Source organism: Chionomys nivalis, chromosome 3, assembly GCF_950005125.1.
Source record: "Chionomys nivalis chromosome 3, mChiNiv1.1, whole genome shotgun sequence".
NCBI lineage: Eukaryota > Metazoa > Chordata > Mammalia > Rodentia > Cricetidae > Chionomys > Chionomys nivalis.
In genome coordinates, this window is record NC_080088.1 from 58,937,384 (window position 1) to 58,953,085 (window position 15,702).

Below are 15,702 nucleotides of genomic sequence, written 5' to 3' on the forward strand. Positions count from 1 at the left end.
GACCTGGAACTAGCTCTTGTAGACCAGGCTGGTCTCGAACTCATAGAGATCCGCCTGCCTCTGCCTCCCAAGTGCTGGGATTAAAGGCGTGCGCCACCACCACCCGGCTAAACAGGTTATCCTTTAACTCCTCACTTCTCCATAGGCAGGGGCACTTCAGGTGAAGGCGGCAAAATAGGAGGGAGTTGGGCTGACTGGCCTGTCGCAGACACTGCCTGAGGACTCAGCTGTTCTCAGTGGGGAGAGATAAGGAGAAAACAGTCTAGGCTTCTATGACACTGAGGAGGTGACAGTGGGAGCCTCTTTCAGTTTGTGTCCCTCTCCCCCAGCCCTGAAGGAACTCACACAGTCAAGTGGAGGGGAACCGGGCTGGGCGCGGTGCCGCGATCCTGGGGAGGCCTTAGGAAGAGAGCCAGCCTCCTCTTATTAAACAGGCAAAGGGGACCAGAGGGAAGGCTTTAAAACACCAAGCACGTTCTGAGCTCCATGTGCAGCGGAGGCTTTGGACGGCGACTTTAAGAGAAAAATGACATTCTCCATGACGCGCCTGTGATTTTAATTATAGTCAATTCAATTACCCACTTTGTGGATTAACCACTGCCAGTGTTAACTCCAGGCTGGCTTCTCCCTGCCATCTAGAAAGGGCATGCTGTGGCAAACGGAATAATACGCAGGCCAAAGAGAAACCCAGGTGGGCCTCCTTAAAAGGAACCCACAGAAGGAAATTGAACTGTATAAAACAAAAAGGCCTCAGGTCGGCTTCTGCAACTGCCCGATGCCTGTGGATGCTTGGGGGTTATTCACAGATCTGTCAGGTGTCTGGGGATTGCAGAAGGCAGCTCACAGCTACAAGGTGGGAGGCCCGTGGCTCACTCAGACACGCAGTATGAAGTCTGGGGTCTTGGAAGTGGCTGGGACTAAGCCGGATTTGGACGACTTCCCTGGAGCAGCTCCTGACCCATGGGACCTACTGTGTGCTTGGTATACTATGGATGTGAGGAGACCCAGGAACCAGAGCTGCTAAGGGTTCAGCTGGGTTGGTGGAACAGAGGCACTGACCTTTGAAGAATAATAGAAAATTACTGAGCACTAAGGGAAAACACGTGCTTGCCTCTGAGGCCCCATAGCAACTGTTCATGGCCTGGCACCAAGCAGGGTCATTAAAATATGGTGTGCCTACCATGCCTGAGTCCCTGGCCCCGGTCCCCAGGAAAACATACATATAAATGCTCACAAGCATGTGCATGCATACACACACACACACACACACACACTAATTTTGTGAGTGGATGTGACAACCCAAAGCTATTAGGATAGTGGCGATGTTGCCGAGTCCCTCATTCTGTAAGAAGGTGGGGTGGAGAGTCAGGCGCATTCAATTCCCACATAGTGATTAAAATTGCTCACTGGAAACTCGGGAACTCAGAACACAACTCCACTTTTCCTATCTCCTCTTCAGCCCAGTGTCCCATATAGACCAGCTGACAAGGGGGAGGGGGGCCCCCTCTGGGTCAGCTGAACCCCTATCATCCGAGCAAAGTCCCTGACAGGAAATGTTGCATTAAGAGTTGTCACAGGCATCTCCTGGCATGATGACAGCCCGAGGAACACAAATCCCTTCAGTCTCTGCAGCCTCACTTGGTCCTTCCTTCCCTTTAGAGCCACCAGGAGCCATCAGAAGTCTGAGGGTGTGTGCGCACGGTTTGTACACTGAAGACATTGCTAATTTACTATAATCCACTTAAGCCTTCAAAGCCAGGATCCCAGCTCAAACAAGTCAGCGTGGAGGAGACAGCTGGAAGTTTTCCTCTTAGAGAAGGGAGTCAGCACACAGCTGGGAGCCTGTACATCTAGAACGCCCCAGCCTCTCCTCCCGTCCACGAGCCACATCCTCCTACCCATCAAATCCCATCCCAGCTGTGGACTCAGGGGCTGAAGTTCCCTCCAGTTTCCATACTGCTTCCTGCACATGACAGGCAAGGTCTTGCGAGGCTGAGCGTCTGGTGGCTTTTCAGCAGTAGTGACATCAGGTGTCTGGCCTTGAGGCCTGGCTCTGACAAGTCCCGTCAGCACCCAAGCCTGGCTCTTCCTGCCCACCCTACCCCATAAGTATCATTATAAGGAAGGACCAAGCCACTGTCAGTCAGTATTAAGAACCGGGGGACCCTGTCATCTCGTCTGCAGATCCCAGTGTGAGCCCACGTAGGCAGTTCCCAGAGTATGACTGTGACCAGGGATTACCAGGTCATGTGAGATCATCCAGGCCTCTCTGGGACTGGTGTTTTATTTTCTGGTTATCATCAAATTTAGCTGTCCTAATTTTAGAAATTTTGGAGAGCTTGCGGACCCCATGGAACACATCCAGGGATGTGCGCATCCGAGATTGGGAAACCCTTTAGTAGGGCAGTCCCACGCTCTCCCTTGACAAGCGAAGGAATTATTGAGTCACCAGGGCCCCTTCTGCTGGGGGTTCCCAGGACTCCAACGACAGGCATCCCTGCAGCCAGCTTAGAGCAAGAAGGACGCCCCCTGAAATTTTCTAGGCTCTTCCTCATGAGTGAGTCATCTTCCTCCTGCCCTCAGGGAAGCCAGGAAAAGGCGCCTGTGCTCTGAGAATTTCCCAAGCTGAGACCACCAAGCAAATCTGAGTCACTCCCACTAGGACATCCATTAACTTCATAATCCATCCAAAGAGCTCACTGAAAGCCAATAACTGCTCTGGGGTAGGCGTGGGTGAAGGACCCGAGTAAATCATCTATGTTATCTAGAGACATCAGAGCTCTCCAGCCCACTGCTGCCTGGCCTTAAGACAGCTATCCAAAGAAGGGTCTCAGGACCTACAGGAAGGGCTTCAGGCAACCTGGAAGGCACTCCCAAGGGCTGACCCAAGTCCTCCAGAACAATGGGGGCGCTCTCACCTTCAAAGGCCACGATGGGGTGCTCCTTCTGGGCACACAGTTGCTGTTCACTGTTGAGTTCACTGGAGATATCCTGGGAGCTGGAGAGGTGGGACACCAGCAAGGCGAGGCTGGGCAGCAACAGTGAGACAGCCAGGGGTCCTGGGACAACCATGGTGGGCCCCTCTGCCGCCTTAGCTCCTGGAGGCCGGCCAGGGGAAAGACCTGCAGGGAAAAACTCAGTCTCATCAAGTGCTCCTTCCATCAATGCCTGCTTCTCTGTTTCCTCAGGGTTGTCAACGGCCCCAGAGGGTTTTTTAAAAATACATTTATATTGTATTTATGTTACTCTGCTCTAATAATGCAAAGTTATAGATCATATCTTGAAAGTTAATTTCCCTTGTAATGGTATTCTGAACAAAATTGACAAATTATAGAGCCTTTTCTGTTATGATTCCAAATGCTTTAAAATTAGCTTTAATGATAAAGGTGGGATCCATTTAATAAATGGACCTGGGGCCAGTGGGTAATCATGTGGATTAAAAAAAAGCTCAGGTTCAAGTCCATTTTTTTTATAATTTATTTTATGTGCATTGGTGCGAAGGTGTTAGATCCTCTGGAACTTGAGTTATAGACAGTTGTGAGCCGCCATGTGGGTGCTGGGAATTGAAGCCAGGTCTTCTGGAAGCACAGCCAATGCTCTTAAATGCTGAGCCATCTCTCCAGCCTCTCAAGTCCAATTCTGGCCTCACATTTTATGCCAGGAAAATTTCAAATTGAATTCAAGGTTTGAGTGTTAAGGGTAAAGTCATGAAAATACTACAAGAAAATTTGAACAGAATCCTTTGGACCTTGGAGTGAAAACCTACAACAAAATCCAGACATCGTCAGAGGAAATCTTGACAAACTTGAAGTCACTGAAAGTGTAAGCATCTGCAGGGGAGTGTAAACCCCTTGCCACTAAAAATAACATCAAAAGACTGATGACAGAAGGCACTCATGGTGGTCACATCTGCAATCCCAGGAGGCTGAGGCAGGAGGATTGAAGATCTGTGGCTAGCCTGGGCTACATAGTGAGATCTTCTCTCTTAAGGGGTGGGGATAGCTCAGTCTGTAAAGTGCCTGCAGACCTAAGATGGATTCAAGGACCCAAATAAGAAAGGCTGAAGGCTTGTATTCCTCATGCAGGGACGTCAGAGACAGGCAGATCCCTGGGGCTTCCTGGCTAGTAGACATAATCTACGTGGGAAGATCTAGGACAAATAAAACACTCGGTCTGAAAAGACAAGGTGGACGGTTCCTTAGAAATGACACCAAGGTCACTCTATGGTCTCTACACACATACATGAACATGAGTGCTCATGCACACACATGAACACACACAAGGCAACTGACAAACTTGAAAAAATATCTGTGATTCTGATAATAGACAAGGAGATAATATTCCCAAATATGCAAAGAATGCCTAGGAATCTAGAAGAGAATGATCAGCAGTCCCGTAGAAAAATGGGTAAAGGACATAAATCCAAATAGGGCTTAAAATCTGAATAAAACTCTTTCTCACACCCCCAAACCAACGCAAATTAACACTCAGCCTGACATAGATAGCACTTCTCCCCCGGTCAGCAGAGATTCAAGCCAGACAGCTCTCCTTCCTGAAGAGGCTATGAGGAAACAAAGCACCCTATCCTGTTCTACGTGGTGCATGTCAAATGGCACAACCCCTCTGGAGGGGAACCTGGGTAACTGGTAAAAGAGCCTCACATTTGCCCTTTGACCCACTAGCCTAATACAGGACTCTAGGCTCGTGGTCCTCAAAGTGAGATGCATGGACCAGCGTTGAGTCTCACATAGCAATAACTCCATGGTAAGACAGATGCAGACATTTAGAAGTTAGCGTTTAAAATCCCAAATGGTAATGGGAGTAATTTTTATGGACATCGACTCTAATAATCGAATGTCTGCCTCTGGGAGTGTGGCTCAGTGGTAGAGTTATGGCATTCACATGCGAGGCCCTAGCCAACCATCCCGGAGCCATAAAACAAAGAGAAAAGACAAAGACATTTAGGTTTGTATTTTGCATGTTGCTTTTCAATTCATTTCTCTAGTAATTTACTGTTATTGAATTGTAGGTAAGCATCCAGCTCCAACAGATTGTAAATTGAGAAGTCAAACCTGCTCCCTCGCAACACATAGCTGAGAAGTGAAAATAGACCACAGAGGTATCTGTATGAGCACAAAGTGAACTGTGTACAAGATAATTCTCCGTGACATTCTCAGAAACAACAAAAGCACACAAAAATAACAACAACAACAACAAAAAAGAACAAGCAAATAGTTAGAAATAGGCGCTTCTTAAACAAGTTGTCTGTGTGTCTGCCGTGGAGTACTATGAAGCTGTGGAAAAGAGTGAAATGAATTAGGTTGGACCGCTGACCAGGAAGGCAATGGCTTAGTATCACCTCCCCTGGACCAACCTAGGTGAGGGATCCCGAAGGTAACTGTCTGAGCAGGTGGAAGTCAGAGGAGAGGGGTCCCTGGGGCTCCTTCTGCCCTGGGACCTTTGCTCCCAGCCCAGGTAGGATAATATTCTTCCTGACTATTTGCAGACACTGATGAACAGAGTACATCATGGCTGAACTGCTGCACGGCTGGAGGGAAGCAGCACAGACCCAGGAGGTGCCTGCTGGCACAGCTGGTTCCATACCCCAGGGAGAACTGGCTCTCATAGCCCTTCCGGATCCCCTCCCCCTCTGGCACTTTCTTAGCTTTCAGCAGAGACCCTGGGGGAGGGAGGAAGTTCTTCATCTTTCCTCCTGCAGTCACAAGACCATTCTCCTCAGTGCTAAACTAGGTGGGTTTCTTAGGCGTTCAGTTCAGGGCTGTTCCATCACTGGTGCCTGCTGTACCCATCCTCCATGCTCTTCCTCAGCCCTTCCAACAGGTCACATAGTCTAGGAACAGTTATCAAGGTGTGGGGCCCACTCTCAGGAAGCAAAATACCAGGGTCAAATACCAGATTGTGTGATTGGAGGGAAAAAAACCAACTTAGCCCCTCTCTGCCTTGGTTTCCCCAGATTGGGGATGGCGGTGATGAAATCAGCTTTACCAGCACTGTGAGGATTAGCGAGTCAGCATTCTCAAAGGTCTGGCTGCAACAGAGACAACAGCAAACCAGAATGATGCGATGTGTCTGGAGGCGGGGCAGCACGGAGAACCCTTTCTGCCCTCTGACACTGTTGCCATACCCACGGCTGTCACCCCCAAATCTACTCTCTTCCTCCCTGCCACCCCTCCTCTCTCGCAGTGCACACTGGGCACTGCAGGGACTCCATCCAGGGCACCCCATTGCCAAGTGAGTCTGGCCAAGGCACAAGAAGGAGAAGGCAGTGGATGTGTCTGCAACCTCCCTTCCCTCCCTCTTACCCACTCCCGCCACCCAGGTCAGGGCACCCACCCTGTTCCTCTGCCTCTGGGTTTCTAAACCATGGCTGCCCTCTCCCCTCAGAACCAAAGGGGCACCACAGCCTTGGTTACGGGTCTACCCCCGGCTCCCTAAACCTCTTTCCACACCTCTGCAAGCAGTGGCTTGACTAAGATGGCATCCCTTTCCCCCGCTGGATGGTGCTACCTGTTTTCTGGGCGTCAGGGGGCTGCTCATTAGGGATACCCAGTTCACAGCCCACACGTTTCCTCCCATCAGCTTGTAAGGCTGTCTAAGACAGCATGACCAGAACCATCCTAATCCCACGGTTAGGGTTTGCATGTGAAATCCTGCCTCCTGTCTGGCTCTCTGTTCCCTCATGGCCAATGCAGGCAGGCAGCCTTCTCATGCTTGAGCTGCCTCATGTCTCCTCCGCCACGGCACGCTGTAGCCTGTGAACTGTGTGGCAGAAGAAAGCCTTTGTTGGGTATTTGGGCACATCGAGGAATGTAAGTAACACAGTCACCCTTGCCAGCCCCACTCCCCTCCTACACACCTCAGGCCCGGGTCAGATCATACCCTCAGCTCCCAGGCCTGGCATTCTCTGTGGCCAGATCTTGTGTCCAAAGCGCCTACGTTAGAAACGCATCCTGGGTTCTTTTCTGCTCTAGTCCCCAGGCCCTAAAGTCCCCAAATTCTATAGCAGAAGTTGCATTCTCGTTATGGTTTTTATATACATTTATTCTTTAAGTCTTTCCTGAATGAATGACTGCTAGATCAAAGACACACTGTTCACCTGGGCCCGGCACAATCCACCTGTAACTCAGGGGCAGGACATGATGGAGGTAGGGAACGGGAGAGTTTGGGCCTCCAGGAGAAGGAGACAGAGAGGGAGGCCTGTGGCCACTCACACAGCACATATCCAGGTCACTCAGAGGCACACAGAAACACATCAGGAGGCTACAGGAAAAGCTTGGGCTTGACCCTGAGGCTCACAGGGGCTCCTGCACAAGCCTATTCTACCTTGGCCTTCTTCCCCTGTTTTAGGGGGGCTGTGGAGCCCGAGAGGGGTGCAACCCAGGATCTGAGGAGCAAAGAGGAAAGGGCTGGAATGTGGGGTACTGACAGTCAAAACAGTGCAACAAGCAAGGGCTTTATAAGTTACAGCAGAATGGGGTGCGTACCAAAAGGGGGGAGTAGTGGGCACAGCACAGACTGCTCCCCTGATCCCCCGTCAGACCTTTGGAGCTGAGTTCTAGATACTTCGGGGGTTGGTGGGGGCAAATTTCTTATATTTGGAAATTATCCCGACAGCTAAAGGGAGACCCTCCCCCAGCCTTACATGGACCATGTGGTCCTCACCCTAGCCACAGTTGCTCATGCCAAAGCAGTCATGTGATCAAAACAGAACAATTAGGAACTCTCCTATAGTACTTTGGTAACTGGGTCAAGTCAGTCTTTGCAGAGGAACCTGAAATGTGGTACTGAAAGTGTGGCCACCTTCTGCCTGACTTGTAGGTGAGGACAACCGGAAAACACAATGTAACAGGGGACGCAGACAGTAGAGACTCATGGAGATGCCAGCAGCCTCCCAGTGCCCAGTTCTAGCCCCTTCCTGAGACCTGATGACATTCTACTTTCATGACCCACCCCTCGCTACACTCCAGTTTCAAAGATTTATTTTTATGTGAGGGTGTTTTGCTTACATGTAGGTATGTGTACCATGCATATGCCAGAGGAGATCAGAAAAGGGTATCTGATCCCCTGGGACTGGAGTTACAGACAGTTGTGAGCCTCTATGTGGATGCTGGGTATTGAACATGGGTTCTCTAGAAAAGTAATTAGTGCTCTTAACTACTGAGCCATCTCTCCTTTCCAAAGTCCTGCTTAAACTGGTCACAGACATGACCCATTGTGTCTACTTCCTTTCCAGCATAGTTTCTGCATGGCTGTGGGGCTGGAGCACAGTCTGGCAGATAGGTGACCAATGATGAAGAAGAGGAAGTCACTGATGGGCATGTGGGGACCACTTCTTCCCACCTGGCTCATACAGGATGCACAGAGCTCCTGGAGCCACCTACAGCTGGTTAGCACCTGTTAGCCTCATGCTAAGGAGGATGATGTTAGAAGTAGAAGCCAGGTGGATGGCAAAGGATCAGCCCCCTCTGCTGACCTCCAGGCCTCTTCTGCAGGTTCTGGGAGTAGTACCTAAAGCCACATGCAAGCTCTGCACCTGCTCTGCCCTGACCTTGAATTTCTGTGCCTCTTGCTTTTTTTCCCTGTCAAATGGGAAAAGGTAACATCTATCCCTCAGAATCGTCGCAAATGTTAAATGCATCACTCCATCTAATGGGCACTTGCCACAAAGTAAGTGCTGTGTAAGTGGCGAGTCTTACCAGTATTGTTATTTGAGGTGAGATTGTTCAAGAGCTTGCTTTCCAGGTCTCAATTAGCATTCGATAAACACCATTACCACCCAAATACAATTTGGCTCCCTAAGCTTAAAATCCAAAGTTTTCAGGGCAGATAGGAATTTCCACTTCTAATACGCATCTGATCTGATGGTAAAAGGATAACGGGGATTTTCCAGCAGAGCGTAGCAAGAGGCCGTCTAATTTTTCTGCAGGTTGCACAGCACCACGGAAATCCCTGAGCTTGGAAAGCTGCCAGCTCTAGGTGTGGATCTAAATTCATTACTTGTAAATAAGGGTAAACATGCCTCGCCTTAGAGAGCACCAAGAATGAAGGTTAGCCCAGGGCAGGCCTCTTATGAAACACTTCTATAGACTCTAGAGCAGACCTGTGTGTCACAGCCTCTTTGGGGTCGACAGACCCTTTCATAGGGTCACACACATATCAGAGATCCTGCATATCAGATATTTACATTATGATTCATAACAGTAGCAAAATAAGAGTTATGAAGTAGCAACAAAAATAATTTTTGGTTTTGGGGTACCACAACATGAGGAACTGTCTTAAAGGGTTGCAGCATTAAGACGGTTCAGAACCGCAGGTCTAGAACATTTAGCTAGTTGCCATTTGTGTACCTGACCAAACATTTCCTATGTGCCAGGCCCTGTATAGTTGGATCATGAGGGTGAGAGAGGCCACATGACACAGACAGGAGAAAGGAAATGTGTCCCCAAAGGACAGAAATAGTGACTATGGTCTGACAGCTGGCTGGAGAAGGGGACACAGAAGCTGGTCTCCACCATGTCTCCAGGTTGGACTTGCATGGCGTCTAGGAGACGGTGCTCTAGGAGTGGGGGAACGGCGGTACCGCATCATCTGACTCCTTCTATTTTGGGAAACCCTGAGCCAGGAAGAAAGCATTTTCCCATTCTTGGCCAGTGTCTCTCTTGCCTTTACTCGCACAGCAGCCCCCGTTTCCCATGGAGGCTCTCTACGGGGTCACTCTGATGGCACCTGGAGGTAAGTAGTGGCCGGAGCATATGAGAAAGAGTACACACTCATGCAAGCACCCACTTTTTCAGGACTTCGGCAGAACCTGTGTGCTCGGTAAATACTGTAAAAGACGAGTTATAACAGTGGAGGGGTGGACTCTCAAAGGGAGAGTGGAGAACAAGGGAAGGGCAGAGGGCCATGGCCAGCACCATTGGGAGCTTAGTTAGATGGACCTCTGCCCTTAGTGCAGGGTGAAGGAGGGGAGGGAAAAAGACAGAACATGTTTTCCACTAGGGCTCCCACAGAATGTAGACAGAACCCCAGTAGGCATTTTCTGCCTTTCTCAGCTTGCCATAGTCAACTACCCAGACCATCCGAGAAGCAAAGTTCACCCCTGGCTCCATTGGAAATGAAGAGGGGAAGCAAATGGGGTCCCAACCATCTTTCACCATTTACATAGGAGGCCAGAACATGGGTGGACAGACGGTCAGCATGCAGAAGCCGCTTAGGATGCCCATGAAGTACAAGACACCTGGGCCACTGAAAGCAGGGGATGCTGTAATACCCAACACGGAAAGCTGAGCTCAGTGGGGCATGGAGGAACACAGGGCAGAGTGCCTCAGTCACCAGGAGCCAAGAAGACACCAGCGGGGACAGCGCAGGTAAAGACTTGATTCCAGACATCCTAAGATAACCCACAGAGGCTGTAGACACGGACAGAGGGAAAGGAGTCTGGAAACGAAGTCAGAGACCATTGTGACACTTCCTGAGGGTAATCCTAAATCTCAGGAGATTGCTGTACTCACAGGAAGATGCCGTGGTTGGGGACAATGCAAGCATGTGGTCGTGTTGGCACTTCAGGAAGCCAGAAGACAGGTGGAGGGGGTTGGGTTAGGCCATTGTCACAGACAACTCTAAGAAATGGAATTAGCACCTTCTGCCCTAAAGAGCCCAGGCCTATACCTGGAGGACTGCTGAATCTGGGGGCTCCCACACCCATGGGAAATGAAGCCGGAAGCTCAGGCCAGAGGCCTTGACAGGCACAATGGCCACAGAGTTGCCCCCAAACAGTAGCACTGAGACCCCTCAAATGGCTGCTGCTGAGGAGGGTTCCCAGACTGTTCTGGTAGAAGCTTCGCCCCAGCCCCTGGCATCCATATACCCAAAGAGTCTGGAATGTTCTGGTGGAAGTTCTAGCCCAAGCCCCTTCCCCTATCTCTCTCCAAACCCTGTTGCATCTCAGAAAGCCTGCCAAATAATGACTCCCCTCCACCCAGAGATGCTCAAGACCACTCCCATAGGGTATTTAAACTGCCACCCAGAAAACAGATATGTGGTTTTCATGTTATTCTTTCCTGTCGCCTCTCGGGGTCAGGGGGAGGGGCTGGAAAATCATTGGGAGCATTTTTTCTATTAAACCTGGGCTTTTTCTAATTTGGTTTGATTTGGTCTGATTTGGATTGCTGGGTCGGTGGAAAGACTTATAGGGGTGCAGAAACTTCACAGACTAAGCAAGGACTTCTTTTTTCATTGAATGGGGCAGGGGAGTAAAATCAAAGAAGAAAAAAAAACAATTCTCAACCCAAAAGATAAGGACTTGAACCAAAATGGCTAGAGTGCACAGACCATGTTCAGAGAGAATGTATGGAGCTCCTACCGTGTAAGATCATATGGCGACTTTGTCAGAAAGCTGCAAGATGCCCATTGCTCAACTGGCTGGGAAAAAAGAACTTACCAAGACCGAGGAACCCTCCCAAAGTCCCATCGCTGTTAACAATGGAACTGGGAGTCCTGGTCAACCTCCCTCCATGACACAGTCCCAGGCCTGTGGGTACACTCTGCAGCCCTGATTCCACAGCAGCCTGCACAGTCCCAGGCCTGTGGGTACACTCTGCAAGCTCTGGTTCCACGCACTCTCAGCAGCCTGCACAGTCCCAGGCCTGTGGGCACACTCTGCAGCCCTGGTTCCACAGCAGCCTGCACAGTCCCAGGCCTGTGGGCACACTCTGCAGCCCTGGTTCAACAGCAGCCTGCACAGTCCCAGGCCTGTGGGTACACTCTGCAGCCCTGGTTCAACACGCTCTCAGCAGCCTGCAGAGTCTAATTTGGTTTCCTGAGTTGGCTTTCTTTTTTTTTTTTTTTCCAAGGAGAGCATTTTCTAGCTATAAATTATTAAGCTGATTCCTGCTACAAATCAGCCTCCTGTGAGTTCGGGCTGCAGGAGCCCGTTTATCCAGGTCCTGAGCATCAGTGGAGGAACAAATGCCAGGGGTACCAGATGGACAGGGCAGAGTGCAGATCTCCAGCCAGGGCTGGCAGCCACCTGGATGCCTCCCCCAGCCCAGGCCTCAAGCCAGAGGCCAAGCTAAGGGATCAGCTAAGGAGATGTTTGCCCCCTCAGCTCCACTAAGACCTGTCCAGGAGGTGCTCCGGCCCAACATCCTTCCCCACCGCTCTCTCTGCTACCATTCAAAATCTCCACTTGGCTGCTTGCCCCAGAAAGGAGGAGAAAAAGAGAAGGAAAGGAGAAGAGGAAACGGGGCAGGGGAGGGCGGGGTGAAGGAGACTGTCATTGGCCTGTGGTTTGGCAGCAGGCAAAGGTGTGAGGTTGCCCCTCATTCCCACACCCTGCGCAGGCCACCAAATGCCCAGCTGTGTGCTTCTCTGCCAGACATGGGAGGCATCTCTCCACCCACACATCACTCACCACTTGGGGGGCCCAGTTTGGCCAAACTCACACAAAGGTAACATTGGGATGCAGATTCCATCCATTGCTCTGAATAGAACAGATTGGATACGGATTTTCTTCTTTCTTCTCAATTGGACCCTCTGGGTCCCAGTGGCCCAGAGGGAAGGTTGGGTCCAGATAGGCAAAGAACAGCTGCTGAAGGCTGGGAGGGCCCACAGCATTTTTCAGCTCTGAACCGAGGGAGTGAGGGTCTGGGGAGCATCCCACCCCCCCCCTTGCCTCTAATGTGCTCCCAATAGCAAGCTCCTTGACTGACCTCAGCCTCCCCTCTGCATTCAGCAGCATGAGGAGCTGCAAGGTAGCGGCTGCATTTCTCTTCCAGGGTCTTAGAAACATCCAAGTTGTCCATTTGTCTCATGTGAATTTCAGAATCATCCATGAAGTCCTCCCCATACCTTCCAACTGCGATCAAACACCCCAAAGGAACAGAGTTCACACCGCTTAGTGCATGAAACTCTCACAGATCATTGGCTTCAAAACAGTGCTTTAGCTCTGGGAAAACTGAGGCTTCGGAGGAAACTGAGGGAATGTCCAGCCCTCCAATACTGGGTAGAGAGCTAGTGGCAGAACCAAGACTCAGAAAAACAAAACAATGTAACCGTGCTCTCGATGACATGCCATTTAATCCACATAGCTTTATGGACCAGGCAGATTAATGTTCATTCCCATTGCCTGGATGTGAAAACAGAGGCACAGAGGAGTAATTTGGAAAATGCCAACCCAGGAGAAAGCGGATACCAACTCAGGCAGCCAGGCTTTACAGCTGGCCCTCAGCACACCGCACAGATGTTCGGGTATGGCATTTGCCAAAGCCCTGTGAGCGGAGCCCAGGCCACTCCAGGGGTACCCTCCTCAACATGTTCTGAAGTCCATTTACCCTGTGACTGTGGACCCTGGACTTACTCCTCTGAATGAGTCAACTACAGGTCAGACCTAAAAACAAAAGCCCGCAGAAAGTGTCTACATCGTTTAGGAACACAAAAGAGGGGAAAGCTTGTTTGTTTCTTTGTTTTGAGACAGACCTATGTAGCCCAGGCTGTCCTTTACTTGCTATGTGGACAAGGATAACCTAGAATTCCTATCCTCCTGTTGCTACCTTCCCATTGCTGGGATTGCAGGCGTGTAGCGCCATGCTGCAGTGTGCCCATCTTGAGGAAGCCCTGGGGGGAATGAAAGTGGACCAGATGCATGGTTCTGTCGTACGAGGGAGAAGGTCATGGGTCAAGGCACCTCATGGGGTTGCAGCACGGCTTAAGGGGATCAGGTGGGTTGGGTTTGTGCCTTGCATGGATCAGTATCACAACGGGACAGCGATGGTGGCACTGTGACAATATGATGCTGAGTAGGGTTTCATTCCCCGCTCCCCAAATAGCCTGTAATATTTCATTGTTTTTGCAAGGAAAAAGAAAACAAAGGAGGCTTGCCTACTTTAATTACTGGAATTAAATGCTAAGGACATTGCCAAACACGCATCCCGCTTATCTACTCATTAGAGCAGCCGCCTGTCCCCTCCCTATGGGCAAGCGCCCTCTGCGAAAACATTTTGCTATCAGATGTTCCGAGGCTGAAGGAAATGGAAACTGCATTTGAAAACATGCCCACTGCTCAAAAACAGATTCGAATGCAGCAGAAAGCCTGGAGTTTGCTGGGTTCCCCAGCATGGATTCATCTGTTGAACACAGACTTTAGCGGACAGAGCCCACTCCTGCTCCCACCCCCCACCCCCCATGGCCAGGGTTGCTTCTGTCATTGAAAGAACTCCATCAGATGGGTGTTGGAAGCAGGATTAGAGGTATCTGTACAACTTGAGAGTATATATGTCTGTCTGTCTGTCGCAACATGCTTGGAGCAGCATTAGTCACAACAGCCACAATGGAGAAGCAGCTCGAGCGCCCATCATTAGATAGATGAATGTCTAGACAAACTATGATCCATACAAACTGGGCTCATCTTCAGCCTTAAATGAAAGGAGGTGCTGAAGGAAACACATTAGCATGAACGAGTCTTGAGACATGATGCTGAGTGAGATGAGCTAAGATAAAAAGACGAAGATCGCATGACTCCACTTACACGAGGGTCCTACAACAGTCAAATTCATGGAGACAGGGAGAAGGAAGGTGGTCGCCAAGGGCTGAGAGGAAAGGAGACCTAGTGCGCCCTAAGTGGGGAGCGTTCACAAGAAGGAAGGGGGTTCTGGAGATGGACAGTGGCGAGGGGGAGTGGCATTAATACTGTGAACCCCTAGGCTTAAAAATGGTTAAGGTAATAGATTTTATGTTCTATACCTGTTACAATAATTTCTTAAAAATATTAGCTTCTGGCTCTGGAGGGAACCACTCAGTAGTTAAAAGCACTGGCTGCTCTTCCAGAGGATCCAAGTTCAATTCTTAGTACCTACAAGTCAGCTCACAATCATCTGTAACTTCAGTTCAAGAGAATCTGTGCCCCTTCTGGCCTCCATGGGCACCAGGCATGCACTTGGTGCACAGACATCATACAGGCAAAATACCCATACATATGAAATAAAATGATGTTTTTTAATTAAAAAATTGTGATTCCTAAAATATGCTGGTTTGAGGTTTCTGGAGGTGTGTGAGATGGCCTCTCCTCTGGATAGTGAGCTCTTTTCCTGCTCACCCCTCCGTCTGGCGCCTCCTGTCATCCCCTCTTCCTCTCCTGGGGCACACTCACCCCTGGATAAATGAAGCTAGTCCCCGCCACTGCCCATCACAATTTAGCCATCTGGCCGGGATAATAGGAGATGGAGTGAAGCCGAGAGACAAAGGCAGGGGAGAATTCTAAGCAAGTCTGTCCCTAGCATGGCCATGGCGGGAGGCCAAGTGCCCAACGGATTCCTTTCCTGCTACGGCCGAGACAAATCATCACAGAATTAGGAACTTAGTATCTTGTAGTTCTATGGGTAAGAGTCCATCTCAGGTCCCACAGGGCTTAATTTCTGCTGTAACCTGTTCTGGAGGCTGGATCTGGAGGCCTTTTGAAGCTCCGAAGGAGCTACCCACTCTCCAGTTTGAGAGCCAGGAACTTCACATCTCCCTACCCACTCTTCCACTGTTACTACTGCTTTGAGTCATAGCCTGGAAAGGCCCTCTGCTTCCATGGACTCAGATTATATATGGCCCGCCCAGGGAATCCCACAAGACTCCTCACTCCCAAGCCTTAACTGAATCACTTCTGTTAAGTCCTGTTTGCTAGGTAAGGTGATATCT

General features: G+C 50.0%; 1 protein-coding gene across 3 annotated transcripts in view; it reads right to left on the minus strand.

The window, feature by feature from the left end:
* Sema5b (semaphorin 5B) overlaps positions 1 to 15,702 on the minus strand; it is a 120,981-nt gene that overhangs the window by 36,411 nt on the left and 68,868 nt on the right. For all 3 annotated transcript variants that reach the window (XM_057765604.1, XM_057765603.1, XM_057765602.1), the window contains exon 2: positions 2,919 to 3,122. In XM_057765604.1, coding sequence (XP_057621587.1) covers positions 2,919 to 3,072 — 154 coding nt within the window. In that variant the 5' untranslated portion in view covers positions 3,073 to 3,122. The remainder of the gene's footprint in view (positions 1 to 2,918; positions 3,123 to 15,702) is intronic.